Source organism: Patella vulgata, chromosome 6 (assembly GCF_932274485.2).
Source record: "Patella vulgata chromosome 6, xgPatVulg1.2, whole genome shotgun sequence".
Lineage (NCBI taxonomy): Eukaryota > Metazoa > Mollusca > Gastropoda > Patellidae > Patella > Patella vulgata.
Window position 1 is genome coordinate 62,271,399 of NC_065884.2, and position 23,462 is coordinate 62,294,860.

Here is a 23,462-nt window from a genome sequence, read left to right on the forward strand (position 1 = left end):
TAAAGTTAATATCCGATCGACTTTAAATTTATACACAGTGTTTAAGATTATGAGACGAAGAGGTCTATTGATTTTCACTAATTTCCAATAACTCCTACCAGAGTTATGGCCCTTGATCACTTTGGAAAATATTGTGGGTGCACTAGAGGCTAAAATTAATATCCGATTGACTTGAAATTTATACACAGTGTTTATGGTCATCAGTCGAAGAAGCATATTGATTTTCAACGATTTCCGATAATTACTGCGGGAGTCATTGCCCTCGATCGCTTTGAAAAATCTTTGTGGACGCTTTAGAGACCATAGTTATCATCTGATTGATTTTATTTATACACCATATATTTACGTCTATATATAATCGTTTCAATCGACTTTAGGTTGGATCTTGAGACGAACAAGTACACGTGCATTGATTTTCAGTGATTTTTGATAACTTCAGCAGCTAAATCAATGATATGAAATGTTTTGTATACTAAACGTTAGTATGGGCCAAACAAATTCTAATGATTTTCTGATAATCAGATTTTAGTAAATTAAAAATATGCAACAACCCTTGTTGGCTGCCGGACGATTTAGCTGATGTGAGTGTTAATTCGCGTAGAAAAAAATGGTGTTAAACGTGTTACAAATTAACAACTGGTAAATTAGTCGAGTATTTTACAGCTACAAGAAAGTTTACATTTAATCGAAAATTCCAATAAACAATTTATTTTTAAGTTGAAGGGAGAGTCCTGCAGGTGGTAGACCATATTAAATGCAGTTTAAATGTGTATTTTCATAAACTTTGTATGCAGAGAGATTATTATACTGAAGGTCCGTCTGGATAGAAAATAGGATTTTGTGTGAAACAGGTGTCCTGGAAACAAATGGGTTTACTAACATCAAATTTCTGGTTCTACAAATTGTATTTATCCCTTCTAAGCTAATTGATGTGCGGAACAAACCTTTCAGTGTCATCGAAAATTCCAATAAATATTTTATTTTTAGAGATCAATTTTAAATTCATGGACTACGAAAACCCTATTATATGATATATCACAAACCTTACCTTGCGCGATGCTCACCCATCATAACTAGAAATTCATTTGTCGTTAAATTTTGGCGGACATTTTCGAAATCGGACACAACCTCAACCGAAATGACGTCACAGAAGTTATATAATTTCAGAATTGTCTTTAGTGACAAATTTTGCCTCAGAAACAACCCGTCACCAAATATCGTTTCGATTGTGACACCCCTAGCTAAATGTTCACTGAGTTGGAACCCTGCCTCCCCGACGTTCAACATTCTAAATTTGACAGTTTACTTAAGAATTTTGTTGAGTTTGTGGCCGCCGCAGCTGTACTGAGTGCATTTATTTATGCCAAATGAATAACTTAAGAAGACCACATACGTAATTTGGCTAAAATTACTCTGAACATGATTTGGCAGTAAACTTACAAAATAATTCTTGAAAAAAAAATGCCGAAACGTTGCTTTTTCCAGAATAATCTGTTGATTTGGAAAATATATGATTCATTCAACAACAAGTATCATATAGCAGCAGATGTAGAATTTTCTTGCTAACATAATAATCTGTTCAGGAGTTATGAAGGTTTCCCTGACGCGCCAAATTTCAATGAAATGACGGCGGCCATTTTTAAAGATGGCCACCAAAACGGAATTTAGCAAAGTGACCCGGAAGTCAATCAATCAAATTTCAACACTGAAAATCATGGTTGAATTTATTCATCAAATTGGTAATGATGCTCCAAAATCCGAGGTCTGTCTCATGAACTATATGCCCGTCGTCATTAGCCCAGTTTGGGCAGAAAAGTAGGACGTTAAACCCCATTTCATTTCATTTGTCTTGTTCTGTTATTTTGAGAGGGATTGGATGACCTGTCAACTGGCGTGGTTTTGGTTCCCCGGTTTTGCGTGACGAGGAGTAGTGTCGCCTGTCCAACCTCGTGGGTTTTCTCCGGGCCCTCGGGTTTCCTTCCACTGCTATTTGTTCAAGCAAATTGTTGAAATAAAATAGAACTATATGTTAGTCCCGAAATGACCTAGTTTATGTTGAGTGGACGTTAAACCCATCTCTCTCTCTCTCTCTGCCACTATGTCACATACCCCTGTTCGTTGACTCGAAATTGAGGGATGTGACTACAGTGTCACCTATCCAAGAGTATTCCGAGACACTAAATCGGCTATGTGACACTATGCCAGACGGTGGGACATTAGACCGGATGTGACTCCTTTAAGCATTGGATATAAGAAGCCCATCTTTTTTACAGCAAGATAACAGCATCAATGTTGATTTAAATTGACCGATAAGTCTTGTTTCCAACGTCGAAGACTGTGGATGATGTTGCCACACTAGCACTAGTGCTACAGCTTTACACAATTAACAACTTTTTGTATTTTAATGTCACATCATTATTTTTTTTTTCAATGAATAATTTAGAACAAATGATGTTTTTTCTAGCCCACAGAAGCTAATGTAATCATTTTTCCTGTTAATAGGCTTTTGTAAATTTACTTAGTAAACTACAATAACTGTGGTAATGGCCGCGAGGTTATAATAACAATACATTTTTCAGTATTCCTGGATAATTAATGAGGGTGTTTTGTATTAATTGTTTATTCAAGAATTGAGGAAAACAGACCTTGATTCGTTAAGACTTGATCCAACCCTACGAATCTTCGCGATCACTTAGATTAACCTTTGTTCGTTAAGACTTGATCCAACCCTACGAACCTTCGCGATCACTAAGATTAAAGTATTTGTTCGTCATTTCATTTTTCTTTTTAGAGAATATCAATTTTTTCACGATTAAATCCATGCTAAAATCTACTCTAATTGATATTTTAAAGTTTGATTTAAAAACATAATCTCAATATCAATAATTTGTAATGAATATGCATAATGAACAAAGGAAAAAATATACCGATTGCGGAAGTAATTAAAACCTCTATATTAATCCTATATTAATTTTGTTCTATTCTATATTGTTTTAATAGGAGTCCCGATTTTACCTGCAGAGATGGTATATAGGTTGGGATAATAAAACCATAAAATCTGTGGTTAAAAAGCTGTAGTAGAGTTGGAATGTATTTAAAATGGGACAGTACTCAAACGACAAAAAGAAAACAATGATGGACACAACTCACCAAATAGGGCCAAAACTATTTTTAGTCCTTCTCCCCCTTTCTCTTTTCCCCCTTTTGCATGGCGATCTTTGTCGCCATTTTGGTGTATAATTGAAGAAAAAGGTTTGAATATACATTTTCTGCCAGGTTTTGGTGAATATTCATGATTTTGAGGCGGAAGGATACAAGAGTTGTGAGGTTGGTTACGTTGAAATGTAGGGCCGGAAATTGCATGTTTACTTGTCTCCACTTCCAGCTTGTGTATCTCAAGTTTTTCATGATGAACCTCATACGTGCTTTTAGGTAAGAGGTTGCCACTTGTTACTTCATCTGTGGTAGAAAGCATTCTACCCAACGAAAATTTGAGAAAAAGTTAGAGCCAGCCTAAGAGACGAAAATTAACAATGGGGAAATCTTTGGTGATCTGTGGCCTAATAAACCCGTAGACTGGACTAACAAGGCTCAAACGACTGACATTCAATTTGGACTGCTTACGTATTTCACCGAACATAACTGATTAGAAATTTAAAACATAAATGTACACGAGTTTATCTTCATTCGTATTACACTGATATACATTTTCGTATACTTAAGGTTACAAAGAATATAGCTATACATCCTTTAAACCCCAATTCAATCAGAACACACCGTTTTGTTTTGCTCGCCATTATACCCAACAGATAAACAAAACTTAATCCATATCGTGATTCAAATCTTAAATCGAAGAACTCCGCAGGAATTTTTAACAATGTTTAATTTTTGATTATTTTTTTCCCTTTTAATTGTTTTTCTATGTTCAGCATTCAAAATGAAACTTAATAAGAGCATTATGAAAATCTATCGATCTGTATGAGACCTGATCGATAACTCAAGTGTAGTGTGGTTATCGATCGATAAACTTCGCCGGAGAGTTCCGCACGAAGTTGAACTATAAGCAAACTATAGACGCACTACATTAAATACCCATTATTTCACAATTAATTCTTTCTGTGTTCTGAAAGCACAGAACTAGCACAGTTAACTTTCGAGAATTATAAGAGGTGCAGTGTCAGTATGACATTTTCCAATAATTATCTTTTAGAATATGTGTCTATTTTATTTAAAAATCTTAGCGTGTCATAATTTATAATTAAGTCGGTAGGTTTCGGTCAACACTGATATTTTACCCAAAGAAAAAACTTTTTTTAAGTCCCAGACTGGAAAATTGTGATTTATATGCTGGTTATCAATATAAACTTTAAAAAAAAGTTGCATTGTCTATTCCTATTATATTATATGCTATTGTGTCTCAAATATAATTTTTATTTGTGGATACATGTATAGGACTATTGGAATAGTAAGAAGCTTACAAAGTTTGTCAATAAACTGGGATTTTATTGTGTTACTCAAGTGTGCCGATTGTTCTCGGCGTCGTATTTTATTGTATTCGGATTACACAGTTTCTAAACAACCTCCGTTGTTTGGTCTGGAGAACAACTGGAGAAGCATTGTGAAACCTAAGTATATTATTGAATTTCTAAGTAAAATGATGGTTCTGGTCTCTGATATCCCAAAGGAAAGAGGATTTGATTCTGGATATTGCTGAAGCAGTGTGAAGCCAAAGAATATTACAGATTGCGCTTATTACTGAATTCGATGTCGAAGCACTTGTTCTATTGTTTTATATTTCAAAAGAAAAGAGATCGATTCTGAATATAAGAATAATTGCTGAAGCAGTCTGCAGCCAAAAACCGCGATTTTGTTATTTTTTTCAATAGTTACTTGTGATAGTTCCAGATAGCTAACAGCTTCGAAATCTCTTAGATATTTGTTTTTTTCTTTCTTCTTATTGGTGCTTTGTGTACTGCGTTTTCTCCTATTTTGTAGCAGTTTTCCAGAAATTTTGATTAAGTGAATATTATCTTTTAACACTAATAGATCGAACTTAGACGGTCTCGATATATTCTTTTTGAGAGAAATAAACATTAAAGTCTAAGTGCGTTATTTGCATTTCTCGGAAAATGCCAAATTTTTGGACGTTTTACTCAGATTGATTATTTAACATTTACTTAAGAAAACAAAATACAAGTATCAACGATAGATAATCTACCGACTTGGATTCATTTGGATGAAAAGAGGCCCATCAAAAGAGTTTAGCGAATTTTGCAAAGTTTTCAATTCATCATCTATTTGTGAATACTGAACGAAGCTGAATCACTTTCGGATTGATATGACTTTTGGAGATTCAGCGTTCACAATATTGTAGATGAAATTAACAACCCCTCAAATGAGACCCGGTGACTTTAAAATGGTCAATATATACAACATTTTCGTCTTTATTCAGGTCGTTTTATTTCCGGGAACATTTCTAATGGCGTCAGTGAAAGCGTCATCATGTATTCGTCAAGCAGATAATTCATTTTTACAAAATGGCCGGCGTCTTTCTGGCCACGTTTACACGTCAATTCACATCTTAGGCGTTGTTCGGTGTGCAAAGATATGTTACGCCGCGACAAAATGTAAATCATTTAATTACCAGAAAGGGAAGGCACTCTGTGAATTGAGTGATGAGGATACTACTGGTGGAAATGTTAGTATTGAGAATGACTTTATTTTTGGCAACAGTTTCGATGTACCGCAGGTAGGCTTAAGCGACTTTTTGGCGTTGTTATTTATTTTTTATTTGGGGGGGGGGGGGGGGCGTCTTTTAGGGTTCTGTTATCGGTTTAATCAATAATGTCCTATTGTTAGCTACGCGTCGACTTCACAGAAGTGATATTAGGTGTTCTAAAAAGAGAAAGTTTACCCTATTTTGAATCTGAAATTACAGAACTCCGTCTTTATTGCTCTTTGTTTCGATATGATAAAGGGCGGGGTTAGGGTATTCATTTCTAAACTTCCCTTATTTCAGTGTGTTTCGCATTGATTGTCAATGCGATATCGGCTACAGTTTTTGAAGTATTATTTTTAAATTAGGTCTGAAGCATCATGAGACGAAAAAACCGGTCAATAATTGGACAAGAGTTATGCCCCTTTTCCCGACAACCTTGTGAAAGTGATATCGGCTATGGTTGTTAACGGATTTGTTCAATATTTCGGAGAGCACTAGGGTCTCGAGGATGTTCATTATTTCAAGCAAATGGTTTTATTGCAGACTGTGTCAGGGGCTTGTACTGGTCATACGTGTCTACCAGCGGAAACGTGTTTACCGTTGTCATCTGGTTACAAGTGTCTACCAACAGGTAATATCAACTTTTTCATAGTTTAAAGATGCATTATGTAAGAGCTGAATCTGTTTATCGCAGGCCTTTCTGTTGATTTAAAATGTAATATTAGTTAATAATTAACCATTTATTCACATGAAAAGCCTATAATCAACTATATAGAGCATCGGATGGCCGAGATGTAAATGGATTGTCAATAATTGATCTAGACCTAGTCTCGATTGTCAAGTACCGTTGCTACGATGATAATAATTTGAATGGAATTTTAATATATTCCTTTTTCTTTATATATTTTTAAAGCAAGAACGCCCATTTCTTTATCGAAATATTACATAATGCATCTTTAATCCACGGTAAAATTACGCATATCAGTAAATTAACTTCTAAGTAATATAGCAAACCCGAAGTGTCAACCGTAGATAATCTCCCGTCTTGAAATTCCCCACAAACAGCATTACAAAACGACAATGCGACTAAAATTTTTCGTCTATTAGTCTAAAACGTCCGCTTCCACCGATGGTTATATCTCTGACCAGTTGTCTTATTTTATTACGCTCATCGCACGCATAGGTCTCTTTCCTGTGGGAGGCAACCGGAGTACCCGGAGTAAACCCTCGAGGGTGAGAATGCACCCCCATCTCCACGCCCACACCAGGGATCGACACGGCGATATGATGGTTAGAGATACACATCTTCTTGGTGGCACTGGCTTGTTCATAGCATCTACATACTGAACGACATTGGACCATTTGGGAACTGGTATTTATTTTGAAGATTCAACTTTCATTCAGTCTGATTAAAACACAGATCCTATTTCGTTTCTTTTTTTATAGTTCAAAATTTCGTTTTACCTGTCTTTACTACACTAGGATCTGGAAGAGTTCTTATATTACCGGCCTTCTGGTTGAAGTGAGTTATTGGTAAACCACTAGAAACGTCAACGCTGATAGATTAATCAATGGCTGACGCGACCTTCCAGTACAACCGGTCAGATCTTCATGTAGTGTAGGCCATCGAAAGTATAAAAAAACGAAACGAAATATAGATCTGCGGCCCGTTTCACGAAATTTTAACTAAGATAAAATCCAAATTTTAGTAATTTGATTGGTTAATATTAGATTGATTTTAGTGCTTAGCCAATCAAAATTGAAGTATCTACTAAAATTTGGATTTTATCTTTAGTTAAAATTTCGTGAAACAGGGCCCTGTATTTTAATCAGATTGACTTTTCATAATATTTTAGTTTCCAATGGATTCAGAATCATTGAAATTACGATCAGCAACGTTATTATTTAACTTTTAGAAGGTGAAGTAGAAGTAAATTGCGGACCACCACCTGCAGTTGATGGTACTTCTGTAGTATATGATTCTACCACCACGTCTGACACTGCCTTGTACAAATGTACACCACCTTCCCTTAAGTACAGCGGGCTGGATATAATTAACTGTACGAACAGTGCAGTGTGGACCACACAGGGAATACAATGCCGCAGTAAGTCCATACTGACTTATTTTAAAATGATTAAGATCAGGGGCCTGTTTCACGAAATTTTAACTAAGATAATAATCCAAATTTTAGTAATTTGATTGGATAATATTAGATTGATTTTAGTGCTTAGCCAATCAAAATTGAAGTATCTACTAAAATTTGGATTTTATCTTTAGTTAAGATTTCGAGAAACAGGGCCCAGATCTTATTCAATTCGCAGTACAAGCATAATTCAGTTCTATGATATACACTAAGCTAGTTCATCGACATTTTAATGCCAAAATCGACCATTGGTCGAAAATATTTATTCCGTTCCGATTAAACAAAATTAAAGATAGCCACGCAAAGCGTTGAATACGCCCGCGCATCAGTTAATTCTATGATCCTTAAAGAAATCTTATCTCTAGGGTTATTTCTACGATCTCACCTTTTTGTGGCAGCAGACTTTAAACACCTACCCAAACTACCACCGGCGATAGAGTTAACGGCCTTAATGAATGTCAATGTGACTAAAACACAACGTTATCATAGATAAAGGCATACTAAACTTAGGCTGTCTGTGTATAGTTAGCCCCGCTTAAGATAAGACACTAAGCTAGTTGACCAACATTTTAATTTCTAAATCGACGATTTTAGTCGAAAAAACAAAGTATACTTCGAGAATTTTAAGTATTTAATCTGCTTCCATTTAATGGAATTGAAAAGGTTTATTTAGTCTTTGTATGTATGACAAATGTGAAACGGAGTAGAACCGCTTTACAAAACAATATACTAATTTTTGGATATGGCGACTATTTAGGGCAGAGATCTATTCTCGAAACATGAAGTAAATGGTTCTCTGTGTGCAGAATGAGTTAAAGGCCCATCAAAAGTCAGAAATCTGGAAAGACTGTTGGTGCGATGGAGGAGATACTCGCTTGAATGTTCTGGAATTAAATTCTCTCAATTCCAAAATTAGTGTCTATCGAGTGAATGGGGCAATTTTGGAGACTGCATAAAAATCTCTCAACCAATCAGGATAACCGAAACATATTACTTAAAATACGTCACGATTCTACTCACACCACCTCAGCTGTAAGGGCCGGCAGAACTGTGACGGGGCTGAATTCCATATGACTTGATTGCAATTCTGTCAATTCGGGACGTTCCGAACTGACAATCGAGTACCACCCCTGGTAAAGCACGTAGGTGTGGTGTTATTAGACACATACGAAAATTGAAAGAAAAAGCCTGGACTACAAGGTGGAATTTTTAATGTTATATTACTTTAAATTTATCTATCGTGTACATTTATTTACAGATATAGAAATATATACATCCCGAATGACGCAGGCAGACGGTAAAACCACGTGTGAGAGTCATGGCGGCAATCTATTAACTATTACGTCATCAGAGGACATGGCGGTAGTGACTGATTTCCTCGAGACAAATAATGTGTACGTAGTAGAACTAACAATCTATATAATATAGTCTTGTATTTTCCGAGTTTTCCAATATTCAGTAGGGATGGCATATCTTTGAAACACGTACTTATTAGCCTTGATCCTTGCTACACCAGGTCATAGTCTTGCTACACCCGGTCAGAGCCTTACTACCCTACACCCAATCCTTACTACCCTAGACCTAATCCTTGCTAAACTATGCCATGTCCTTATAACTCTATGCCATATACTTACTACCCTTGACCTAATCCTTGCTAAACTATGCCATGTCCTTATAACTCTATGCCATATCCTTACTACCCTAGACCTAATACTTGCTAAACTATGCCATGTCCTTATAACCCTAGACCTAATCCTTGCTACCCTAGACCCAATCCTTATTACCTTAGACCTAATCCTTGCTACACTGGTCATATCCTTACTACTCTAGACCTAGGCCCTAATCCCCCCCCCCCCTACACTAGATCATATCCATACTACCCTAGACCTTATCCTTGCTATATTGGGGGGGGATGGCCGAATGCTTAGCACGTGCGTGCTGTATCATAAGGCCTGTCATTGAGTCAACTGGCGTGGTTTCGAATCCCCGGTTGTACGTGACAAGGAGTAGGATCGCTTGTCCAGCCTCGTGGGTTTTCTCCGGGTTCTCCGGTTTCCTCCCACTGCTACGCGGAAGCGAATTGTTGAAATAAAATTGAACCATGTGTGAGTGCCGAAATGACCTAGTTTGTGTCGAGTGGACGTTAACCCCCTCTCTCTCTCTCTCTCTCTCTCTCTCTTTCTCTCTCTCTCCTTCTCTCTCTCTCTCTTTGCTATATTAGGTCATATCCTTACTGCCCTAGATCTAATCATTGCTACACTGGGTCATATACTTAATACCCTAGACCTAACTCTTGCTACACTAGGTCATATTCTTACTACCCTAGATCTTATACTTGCTACATCAGGTCATATCCTTACTACCCTAGCTACACTAGGTCATGCCCTTACTACCCTAGATCTAATACTTTCTACACTATGTCATGTCCTTACTACCCTAGACGTAATCCTAGCTACACTATGCCATGTTCTTTCTTTTCACTTCTTCCATTTACTTTATTCACTTTATTATCGAACCACGTCGGAGCCTTAGTGACTAGGTGACAAGTCACTGATTCACTGACTCGGCGGTCAAGGGTTCGATCCTTGTGTTGACCAATAAAATTCTTCTGCGTTTTCCTTCCTAGTTTTCCCTTGTCAGTGGTTCTGGACGAAAGGAACTGCCAAGAAAAGTATCCAGTTGATCGGATGGGACGAAAACTCGATCGAGATTTGGGACCAATGGCAGCATGTAACAAATCCCCTGACAGTTAAATATCGAAATAGTTAAACCAACCTCCATCAGGTTTTATTCCATGGCGTCCACTCCGCTACATCTGAATTTTCAGAGAGACTTTCGTTGTGTTAACGCTCAACACTCGTTTGTTTATTTTATTTCAGAATAGAACATGTTTGGATTGGATTAGAGTATGATATGTCACGTGGAGATTTTGTGTGGTCGAATGGTCGTGATTTTGACAACGAAGATGTTTGGGGTGATAATGACCCGGACGACCCAGTGAATAAACCCTGTATTGTGAAAAGAAGGGATAGCCGAGCACTGGACGATAAAAGTTGTTCCGAACTGTACTACACATTATGTTCATTATTTTAAGTTCATCGGGATTTTCCATGTTATTGGCATTGGTGCAGGACAAGGGGGGGGGGGGGTGCATAGCAAAACGTCTAATACTTCGGATGGCACGTAAAGTCGAGGTCCGGTGTACACGTTGGCTTGAACTTCAAAGAACCTCCATGATAGCACACTCCATGATATACGCCTGTCTTTGTTAGCCCGGATGACGCAGAGAAGGGCTCTTTTATGTGCTCACCTACGTGTACGTGGGACCTCGGTTTTTCGTCCCATCGTTGTAGCTTGTCAGTCCTGCAACACTGAGACGGGGAAATCACGCCGGAAAAAAACCCCACTAACTTTTCTAAGCCAACGTCTTACTCGTCGAGCCACCGCTGCTCACCACATCCATAAATTATAGAATAGAATCGTGAATCGACCCATCGCGGCCCCCCCAATCAATTAATTCGAGAATCGACCCATCGCGGCTTACCCATCCGTTAATTCTAGAGTCGACCCATCGCGGCTCCCCAATCCATTAATTCTAGAATCGGCCCATCGCCCCCCCCCCCCCCCACGTCCGTTAATTCTAGAGTAGACTCATCGCGGCTCCCCCATCCATTAATTCTAGAATCGCCCCATCGCCCCCCCCCCCCTTCATTAATTCTAGAGTCGACTCATCGCGGCTCCCCCATCCATTAATTCTAGAATCGACCCATCGCGGCTCCCCCATCCTTTAATTCTAGAATCGACCTATCGTGTCTCCTCCATCCATTAATTCTAGAATCGACCTATCGCGTCTCCTCCATCCATTAATTCTAGAATCGACCTATCGCAGCTTCCCCATCCATTAATTCTAGAATAAAATGGCATGGGGCTTAAAGTCTCGTGAATACAATAATGCAGTCATATTGAAACTAACATGTGTAATTTCATTTCTATAGTTGTGTGTGCAATGTATAGGTGGTGTTCGGGGGAATTTCATCGGGGCAGTGGCGTTTCCACCTACTCTGTTTCGAATTCTAACTGCCAAAGGTTCGCTTACGTATTTGCCAGTGCTACTACCGATGGACGTTTTGATTCTGAACAACCCCAGGGATTATTTTGGCTTACTCTAGTCTCCAAATGACGACAGTAATGGGTTGGGGAAGTTAGAAAGATTTAGGCAACCAACTTCCCATTAATTTTATTAATGTCCTGTCACTATTCGAATTCAATACTTTATTTTGATGTACATCAAAGAGGATTAGCTCTGTATACCTGAATGTTTTCCTCAACAATCATAAACTTTGGCACTATGAAATATTCCGTTATGTTTTTCTTTTATAATTATATTTATACTGTACACCTTGATGGGGCATTTGTGTTTAATATAAGAAATGAAATTGGGGTTTAACGTCCTACTGTTCTTCTCCGACTGAGCTAATGAGGACGTGCATACGACATACAGTGGGCAATGAGGGACATTTTACCCGGGAAGCGACACTATGGCCTACAGTTATATCAAATTCCAACTGCCAAGGGATCTTCTACGCGCACCCCAATGTATACACGGGACCTCGGTTTTTCGTATCATTCGAACGACTAGAGAGTTGTCCTTGTCAGGCCCTCCGTCCTGCATCACTGACAAGGAGTAACCACGTCTGAAAATCCGTGCCGTGATCGAACTCGTGACCTTCAGGATAGTGAGCCAGCGTCTTACCCACTTAGCCACCGTGGCGCCCCTTTAATTAAAGAAAATTAGGGTAACACACAGCGTTCTTAATATATTTCTTCAAGAGGATGCTTATATAGGCCTATATACTTGTAGGATGGTTCCGATCTCTATGATTATATCGCAAACTGGATGCAACTTAGAGATTAATGAATCTGTTCCGGACGTTTGATCACAATGCGAAATCACCGAAATCAACGAATTTTCGGTGTGTGGGGTGGGGTGTGTGCAATATTGCCCAATTTTAACAACTGATACACCTTGTCGTTGTTGTGAAAAATGAAAGTTGTAAAACATAACTGGTTTTCTATTTGGCGTGACTTGATTATGCATTTTCATCGCGTGTTCATCGTGTGCAAGATTTGAGACAAAGGGCTGAGAACTAACCGAACATTTAATTTAATTAGTTAAAAGCCTACGTGTATCTTTATGTTTTCAACACGTAACCACACAGTTGGAAAACAAAATGAAAGCAACCGACCTTAAAATGTTAAAGTTAAATGCTAGTTTATATTCATACTGGTTTAATATTAGTACAGACCAAGTGGACAGGTTACGTCCCTGGAAGAATTCCCTTTTCCGTTTTCATATCTGAAATGAAATGAAATGAAATAGGGTTTAACGTCCTACTGTTCTGCTCCTAAACCGGGCTAATTAAGTTGGGAATACGCCATACCGTGTGCGATGATGGAAATTTTCCCTGGGCAGCGGCGCTACGGCTTACTCTTATATCGAATTCCAACTGCCAATGGATCTTTTACGTGCACGCCAATGTGTACAAGGGACCTCGGTTTTTCGTCCCATCCGAACGACTAGACAGCTGTCCTTGTCAGCCTCACTCACTCTAGAATATCTGATGACACTTCGCAGATTAAAGCTTCCTGTCTTGAAAATATACCTGTCGGAAGTTGTCGTAAAGCTGTGTTTAGAACATATGATGTCAGTTCTCTGTTAAATTTGAAGTAACGCGTAGCCCCCCCCCCCCACACACACACACACTCTCTCTCTCTCTCTCTCTTCCAAGCTCGTGGGTTTCCCCGGGTCCTCCAACCATGTGTTAGTCCCGAAATGACATAGTTTGTGTCGAGTGGACGCTAAATCCCCCCTCTCTCTCTCTCTCTCTCTCTCCGACTTCCGTCTGTCTATTTACCGTAAGTGTTCGTAACACGTGTTGTTGACGCCTGTAATCCCCTGACTATTTGTCTAGCAATAAGATCATATCTCCAAACAATCAGATTAGCGTCGGATTAAGGTGTTGAGATTATCGATTACTTCTATTACACTTTTCCCTGGTGGATTTCTACAGGTAGACGAACAGGTAAATATACTATGTTACAGGGTTGTCATGGCGTCGGGTGCTTAGTAGTTAAAATATTACACTATAAAGGTTGGGGCAAAATAAATGTTAGACCACAATCGTGAGATCTCTCTAGTCTTATATCCACGTCTGTATACAGTCAGCAAGTTGGGACTAACATCTATCTGAATATCAGCTAGCTTAACTACAGCTTGGGACTAACATCTTAAAACAAGTAAGTGTTAGTCCTACTTTCAATGTTTCAATCTGAAGAAAAAAGGTATGTCTGTTGTCAGGGCAAGTGGGGAGGGGGCGTTCACACGGAATATTCATCTAACTGGAATTCTAGATTAGGGTTAGGGTCAAGTTTAAAATTTGGAGGGGGATTTACAAACCCTAACCCTTTTGGTGTTTAAATCTCCGTGTGGAAATTTCAGCCCTTCAACCTGTCTGAAAATAAATCCATACTTTATTAAGTTTTGTGGCGTCCTTTATTCATGAAGCAAAACTTCACGGTACATTCGAGGACCATACATATAACCTTTATTTAAAAAAAACTTATATTGTTTGAAATTGATTGTGTAGCTCCAAAATAACACCGGGCAGTGTATGATTAATCTGTCTATAACACCTGGTTACCATAGTGATCCGCCATCTTAATTCAGAGTTAGAAGCAAAATTCAAACTATTGTTCTAGTGATTTGATCCCCTATTCAACCTAATCCGTATTATATAAAAAAAAAAGAATAATTTACTCACTTTTGTTTGAAATTTCATACTTCTTTACCTTGAACGTGATTGGGCGTTGTTAAGACTTGTTTAAAATATCTCGAGATAATGAACACCTTTAAATGAGAGAGCGGAAGAGAGAATGCGGTATAACGTCCACCCGACAAAAACTAGTGAATTCTAGGACTAACATAGTACAATTTATTAGTTCAATAATTAGCCTGCGCCTATGGGGTCTTTAACAGTGGGAGGAAACCGGAGGACCCGGAGAAAATCCAAGAAATCAGGCAGCCGTCCCTACTCCTTGTCGCCTTCATGCGCGGCGTATTAGACTAATCGACTGCCCATGTATAAATTAGAAACCATATCGACAATTAATGTTATTTAAATTTCATTATAATTTTGATAAGGAAAGTAAAACGGTGTTTAAATATGTTGCCTAAATACAACCAATGCATTCAGTTTTAAATTCCATATATATATCTTTTAGTTTGGACTTTATTTAATAATCTCCCAAAATCTTAATGTAGTTTCCTTTAGAAATCTATACCTACAAACCAGAAGGCGCTATACAGCACCCTATCTTCTAATTTGAACGTTCAGAAATTAAAAACAAAAATTTAGAAAGACGCAAAGGACACAGTTTATGAGCTGAAATTTGTCATAATCTTTAAATATAGAATCCTTACATACAGAATTATTAGGTACAGATTCCTTGGATACAGAATTATTAAATACAGAGTCTTTACATTTAATGAAAAAAATCTAATTAGTTAATTTGCCATAGAATAGAATACCGTTAAATAAAGTATATATTTACTTATTAAATAATATATAAATCTTATACGATGTTATGTCACAATACTTACATAATCTTATTATTTATATAGATTCTATACACACAGTCTGTTCATTTTAAATCTATATTGCAATTACGTCTAGTTATATCTATATGTATACATAATCAATTCTGTATATATAGGTAGACCTACAATCTGTTTAGTTTAAAGTCTTCAACGTAGGACATAGCCAATAATTTCAACAACCTAGACTGATTTGACAATACCATGGCATTAATAAAACGCTAATTACTGGAATTAAAAAAATTGAATTATATTGCACTGACAAGAATAAGATACTACCCCGAAAATAAAGGGCAAATATTGGCTATATTATAAATCTAGATATCTGATCAAAAGAATAAAACAATGGCGATATTGGTAACAAAAACATAATAGTAATTAGCCGATAAATAAGTAATTGTTATATCATTAAATAACCAAGTTCCATACATTTACAAATGGCGGTTGTTTCCATGGTTATCCTGGTAACTATGCTACTGACTACGTGTTTCAACTCATATAATATTCATAACGCAAACATTGGTTAAAGTTTAACGACGCCATCTTAGATTTTAGCGAGATAACTCCCAACTCTTCCCACGTGATGTTGCACGATATCGTTAGTTACCATATTTACAACAAAATAGATTAACGATGTTTGCTTTCAAACTGTAATTTTGTTTTAAAAAAATATATAAATTCAAATGGTGGTTGTTGCCCCGTACAAACAATCATGGGTAGTTCATCATGGGTAGTGTGGATGTGAAATAGCTTTAGTTAACGTCCGCTTCCAACGAAATGATATTACTGACAAAAAGCTCATCCTGTGTTGGCTAGTCGTTAAGAAGTAAAAAAAAACCCAACAATCTGACTTGGAAGTCAAAATTCGATGAAGAATGGGCGGAAACGTCACTGTTCGAAAAAAGCTCTTTTTCCTCGAATTCCGCACGTGACCATCGTAAACAAATATCCCTATGCTAGTCTCAAACTGACTGTTGTGTTGACAAGACACTGAACGTCATTCCGTTCTTTTTTCTTTTTTTTTTAAATTGTTATTCAATTGGATGAGAAAACACAAGTCTTGAGTAAACAGATCGCAATCAACGATTTCAGTTCACATCATATGAATAACATGATTCATTGTTTGTCCGTCATAATATTGAAAAGATCACAGAGTACAATTAATTGAAATCTGCAGAATCTGCTCATTAAATAATCAAAACTTTTAACACCATCTATATGATAATCATTGGTAACAATCGATTTCTGATTAGAAAAGAGAAACGTTTCAAGGCTTGCTTCAATTCTACTCTTGACGCCATTGTTATTACCGAGGACCCTATACGCCAGTGTGAATTTGCGAAGTTTAAAGTAAGGATCTATAAATTGCTCCATTTTCTCATTTTTCGTGTATTTTGGGATGCCTGTTTTACTTTTTATTCAAGTCTGTTTCATGCTTCTTTCATGAGTTTTTTTGTGTGAAATATTAGTACTTTTTCTTCCAACTGATTTCACTCATGTTGGATGTGGTTTGTTAGATTTTGTTTTTTACATTGTCTTCTAGTCGGTTTCACTCTTGAATCATGTGTTTCGTGAGATATTATTCACTTTTTCTTCCGCCGTTTCCATGCTTCTTTCATGTGTTCTGTTACGTGGCTTTTACTCTTTCTTCCAGTATGAAGATATTATGTACCTTTTCTCTCAGTCGGTTCCGTTAGAAACCCCTTACTCACCCCCCCCCCCAGTCGAGCTCAAACTTAATTCATGTGTTTGAGAGATATGTTTTCTCTGTCTTCCAGTCTGTTTCAACCTGTTTTCACGTATTTTGTGATTAGTTGGGGTTTTTTTTACTTTGTTATTCAGTTTATTTCACGACTATTAATCATATGTATTATTTAATTTCCAGAATGTCTTACTACGATCTTCCAGTTGTTGCTCGAACCAGGACCCCCATGACTCCTCTGTCGCCCGAGATGTCCAAGATGCTTCCATACGTTAACGACAAGACCACTACACGCCATCTTGGAAACTCTCTGGATGTGGGTCATGCTAAAGCTTACTATAACCCAGCCTCGTAAGTCTGAACATTTGTAACCATTTTCACAGGTCATGGAAACTGGGGTTCGAAATTCCCAGGGAACCGTTTCGTTTAACACCTTTACCTTTTCAATAGCTAACCAGACCATACTCTCTGAGCAACCATGGATTATCTTAGAAAATGAATATAAACCCAATAAAATACCATTTTGGATGGTTCTGAATCATTTTTGGGCTGATTTTGGGGTTTTATAGAATCATCTTTCCTAATATTGTAGTTTAAAGGGATTCAATAGTGCTTTAGGGGTATGCTGAAAGTAAACCCTGATTCTGTGATTTAAAAAAACACAAAAACAAATGAAATTGAATTTAAATTTATACGATTGTTTTTATTTCAGTAAATCGGTGTATAACAATGGTAACATTCTGAAACAATCCCTAATTTCGGTGATTCAAAATTACAACTTTGTGTTTATTTCAGTAAAGCTGTGTATAACAGATATTCGCATGGAGATTGGGGATATTCTAACAATACTCACTTTAAACTATCTGATAAAGAGAGGACTTACGGCGAACGTCTCCGAGCCGATGCCTGGAGAGCTATCAAGGAAACTGATGCCCGAACACGCAACAGACAAAATGACGTCACCAAGAGACTTGGTATGATCATTCACATGGATTTTATTTATTTATGTTAAAATATGACGTGTTTGAATTTTAAAGATAAAATAGTTTGGGGTTAATTTATCACACCTTTTTCATAGTATTTCGGACTTATCAATATAACTGAATTATTCTCGAATTCCTTAATAACTATAAACAAACTGGTAACTCTAAATATTTAGAACAGTTTCAGGTCTATTATACATTTGTGGGTCTAGCCCGTAATTCATATCAGATCAGTGTCAGTAAGTTGGGCTTTAGGTCGGCCCCCACCCACCACTACCAATCTCCTTTATTCATCTACGTTATGTTTAATTACAGGTGAACGGGTTTATGACATCGCTTTCTGGAAAAGTGAACTTAACACAGAAATTAACCAAATGGCTACAGAAATTGAAAATCTTAAGGTAAACTATCATATTTCTTAAAGCTTCATCAACAGCTTAAATTGGTGGTCCTTCTGCAGCTGAGTGAGACATGCCCCTTTACCATGATAGAGTTATCTCCCATCAAACAACTAAATCACGTATCTATTCCTTAAACAGGTTCATATAATCTACGACTATCCAATTTATGGAAAACATGTACTATCTTTGGTGGTATGGACATGATCCACTTACAGCCCCCCTTACACTAACAGAGTTATCTCCCATAAAGACAGTGAAACCATATCTATTGTTTTTATATGTTCATACCATCTACGGATATCCAATGTATTACATTATATTTATATTACCGTAGTGTCGAACACTAGAGAAATTGTTATGGTAAATTTCTGGGAACGTTCAACAGCCACGAAAATTCATAACAAAACTTAGTGAGCACTTCATAACAAATCATTATGTGTATTGGCTTGGACGAACCATACTTCTATTCGGTATTCATACAAAATGTCATCTCATTTTTTTACAGGAGTATCGTCGAACCCTAGAGAAAGCTTTAGGTGACACAGCTAATCCATTACATGTATCTGAAGAATGTTTGATGCATCGTGAAAAACGACGAGGTATCGACTTGGTTAACGATGATGTTGAAAAAAATCTCATCAAGGTAAGGCCGATATATCAGGGCATTAAAAAGGTGTCTGATCCATTACAGACATCCTCTCATTCGCCACAGTGGAAAGAAAGCTCACGGCGATTGAATTAAAATACACTATTAAGATAGTCTATTAGTCTTTTGGTTACCATTTAATCAAGTAATGCAAACTAAAATGTACTGAAATTGATTATTCATCATATAAGCATTGGCTTATTGATATCGGAAACTGTATATGATGCCGATGTTGCGAAATTCCCAATTCATTATATCCTTGTAAAGTATTTGCTAAACATAATTAAACCATTTTTAGACTGATATCGCTTTTTAGAGATTCAATTGTCACAGTATTCTTGGTTACAAGGGATTAAAAATCTCCCAAATGACGAATAGCAGTCTCAGTCGCATTAACAACTATTTTTCTATGGATTGAACATTTCAATATCAGAAGTGTGAAGACACAGAGTCACATCCACAAAGTCTTCTGTGTTGTATATGAATAAAGATTGAATAAATTTCTGATTTTTGTTTTCACCGCCATCTTTGAATTTTTTAAATAGGAAGTAGGTGTAATCAAGAAATGTCAAGAGAAAATGAAGAGATTATTGGATAAAGCCGCCGCCCAACTCAAGTAAGTTTTTTTCTACAAATCTCTAGTAAAATTTGGAATTAATTTGAATTCCCGAAACAATAAATGTTGGAATAGAATCCAGAACAATGTTTAGAAAAAACTTAATTAATAAACAAAATTTTAATCATCAACGTTTATTAGATATTTCTTTTATTAATTGAAATCATGCGAATTTTGTTTTTTAACTTTTAGAGTAGACAGGGCCGCCCAGCACGCTTTGGATATTGATTCTAAAGATAAACACCACGCACAGGGACTGGACGATCGAATGCAACAATTGAGGAATTCATCAGGTGGTATTGGGTATTTCCCCAGTATAGAAAGTGTTGATAATACGTAAGTTGTTTGTACCATGCGAGTTTCGATCGCTATCGAGTAATCATTTAAATATCCAAAATTGCAGTATCAACACCATTATAAACCTGCTCTAATTGGTGCCAAGCTTGTTCGTACAAGACAAATGAGAGACGAGGGCTATTAGAGCAAATAATTCAAAAATTTGCCCAAATATGTTGAAAATAATGATTGAATTGGTAAAATGTAATATTAATGTAATACTACAAAGTTTTCTGAACATGTATGCCGTACTGCCTGTGTAGACATGCCGGGCTTGCCCTTTAAAGTGTCAAAGTAAGGGGCTATTATGGTCACAAGTGTCTTTTGTTTTACAGAATCACTATACCAGAAACTTGGGCTAAATATACTCAAGAAAACATCGCCAGATCTCAGAAAGAACGAGCTGCTTCTGAACGACTTCGAGGCGAAATCGACACCTTGATGAGAGCATGCGCAAATGAAATGTGGAATATCTTTAATGCCGTCAACAACGCATTTAACACGAGAATTCACGAAACTACAGACGCCAGAAATAAATTACAAGCTCATCTACAACGTGTAAGTAAACAAATCATAATCTTTTAATTCAAAAATTAAACCGAAACCGTGTCGACATTGACTTGACTTTTGCTGTTGACTCATAGTTTTCGCTTTTTTGGAATTCCAACTGCTACGGTTCTTTTAGTTGCAGAAAAATTAGATTATTCGTCTCAAACCCACGACTAGACACCCTTCTCTTGTCAGCTTTCTCGACCAACACCAGTCTAATTAAAATACAGAACTATATTTCGTTTCGTGTTTATATTTTCAATGGCCTCCACTACATTCGGCAGACCTTGTCAGAACCCTGTGCTCTACGTCGGGTACCGGATTTGGCCTAGGTTTGCCGAAATAGGTTCTCTGTTGTAAATGGGTTGAGCTAATGCAATGATCGATCTCCTGGTTAGTTCGCCAGCGCCTCCCCGATTGAACAATCGTGGCTTCTGATCCTTCAACTTTCAAGATACCCGTACAAAATGCTCTTGGCATTACAATGCTGTCAGGGTGCGTAATATGGCGAATCTTCGTTAATATTTAAAACAAATTCACTCGTTTCGCCAAAACAAATCACAGAACGTTTGATTTGTAAAAATGGCGGCCGATGATATGGGAATACACAATACTTTATCAGTAAAATATATGTATTTTATTTATTAATTTCAGACAATGCAAGAAATATTTGACATGGAAAGAAACATTAGTCTATTACGTAAAGCTATACAAGATAAAGAGAACCCAATGAAAGTCGCCCAAACTCGACTTGATGAACGAACCAGAAGAATTAATGTTGAAGTTTGTCACGATCCCGTCATGAAATCGTAAGTTAAAATATTTTCATATTTTAAATCTTCCGGGAGTTTCACAGGATGAATAGTCCTTCGGCAGGAACGAAAATGTCTGGACCACCCGTATTCGATGAAGAATAAGCGGCTACCCCGTAGTCAGGCCATTTAATAATTTAACGATAAAATACTTGAGACTTTGTTTATTACTGTAGCAATGGTACTTGACAATCGAGACTATCTAGCCAAAAATTCAAATATTCATAACTTCGCTCAGAATAAAATATTTCGAATGAAATTTCCAATATATTCATTTCTTATTATCTATTTTTGAACTACCATAGCAAGAACGGCCAGCTCTTTATCTAAATCTTACATAATGCATCTTTACGGGGGTGTTGTCGATCTCCTACACTGACATGACACTCTTCAATGATTAAAATCTCTAAAGGAGCATACACTGCCACGGACACGGCCCATCTAAACAGAATGCCAATGAAATTCCACTCATTTAAAGTAGCTAAGTCTCTAACTCAATATCATCAAAAATCTTCGACATTGAAAACACGAATTATTTGTCAATTCAAATCAACATTGGTCTTGTGATCTTAAAGGGTAAAGATGGGCTTCTGATATCCAATAAACATTTTACCATTGGTACACGAATCGTGTACCATAATGCGTTTCGGCGCCATTTGGAACAAGGGACTCAAAGAACAGGGCTAGACATATTCCACAAGTCATGTCATATGGTGACGCTATATTCTTATCTGGAGAGCATGCGCATTAAATACCATCGGTGTAGACTGAAAAAAACAGAACTAAAGATTGCCATTCACATGAGACTTCGGCGTATTTCGCCGAACATAACTGATTAGAAATTACAGTAAAAACATTCATATTACATTATTATATGCGTTGCGACCCATTTTTGTCAATTTCTAGGTCCCAAATATTAGCGATTTAGCTCCTTTAAAGTAATAACGAGATTTTCTTTATCCAATCAGGTTGAAGAATGAAGTTGGTGAAATCCGAGACTCGATCATCATGTTGAAACAAAGTTTGAAAGAAGCGGAAATGAGTTTGGCGCGACTCATGAAAACCAAAGCTGTTCTTGAGAATGACATCGGAGTGAAGGAAAACTCACTGAAAGTAGATTCTCAACTATGCATGGGTATGAGGAAGGGATTCCCCATGGACCCTAAAGTTGGTCCTATATTCCAGATGCCTACCTGTTAAAAAAATTAAATTACACCCAAGGTTGTAAAATTCGAAAATGTCGAAAAAGCAAAGTTATCTAAAGGCAATAAATGAATTTTCTTTACTAAATCTAATCAGTATTATTTAACACATCGAAATGTATTAACAACTAATAGAGGCATCGAACCACTACTACATCTATTACCCTTGGTAAGGTTGGTAAGGATTTAACTCTCCTTGTTGCATTGTGATCGCGGCCTATCCGACTAATTGATTGGGTCCAGACCTAAAGTTTTTAGTCTTGTTCTTCTAGTAATTTGACAATTGCAGCTCCGTCTAAGTAGAAGTGGATGGAAGCGAAAACCAAGGTGACAAAACGTTAGCCGAAGAAAGGAGTCGCACTAGTGGAATAATCCTTTAAAACGAATCCTAGAGTAGATTCTTATTCTCAGTTTCGTCCTGGTTTATTTCGACATCAGGTATTTTGAGAAATGCTGGTCAATTTGCAGGAGAAACCTAGTATGAATAGCCCTGGTTCTAAATTATAGGATCTATCTGTAGGCAATTACATATGTAACCTATAGCACCATTTTCTTCTTAATTCCTACTGTCCACTTGAAAGAATTTGACCCAAAGTTATAAAACGTCAAGATATTCCTGTTTTTTTAGCCTCTGGGCTTTTGTTATGATGTACATATTTATGTAGCCCTGTAAATTTAATTGAACACTTTTTATGATC

General features: G+C 37.0%; 2 protein-coding genes across 2 annotated transcripts; both read left to right on the forward strand.

Moving 5' to 3' along the window:
- Nucleotides 1-4,489: 4,489 nt before the first annotated feature.
- Nucleotides 4,490-12,211, forward strand: LOC126825642 (aggrecan core protein). The gene is made up of 5 exons (XM_050555386.2): nt 4,490-5,749; nt 6,263-6,350; nt 7,636-7,824; nt 9,122-9,257; nt 10,743-12,211. Exons 1-5 carry the CDS (start codon nt 5,375-5,377, stop codon nt 10,954-10,956), a joined length of 1,002 nt encoding a protein of 333 aa, XP_050411343.1. The 5' UTR covers nt 4,490-5,374; the 3' UTR covers nt 10,957-12,211.
- Nucleotides 12,212-17,382: 5,171 nt separating this feature from the next.
- LOC126824452 (tektin-3) lies at nt 17,383-22,895 on the forward strand. The gene is made up of 9 exons (XM_050553683.2): nt 17,383-17,570; nt 18,015-18,193; nt 18,518-18,603; nt 19,109-19,246; nt 19,795-19,865; nt 20,058-20,201; nt 20,537-20,759; nt 21,405-21,559; nt 22,531-22,895. The coding sequence occupies exons 1-9, from the start codon at nt 17,383-17,385 to the stop codon at nt 22,760-22,762; spliced, it is 1,416 nt and encodes a 471-aa protein (XP_050409640.1). The 3' UTR covers nt 22,763-22,895.
- Nucleotides 22,896-23,462: the final 567 nt, after the last annotated feature.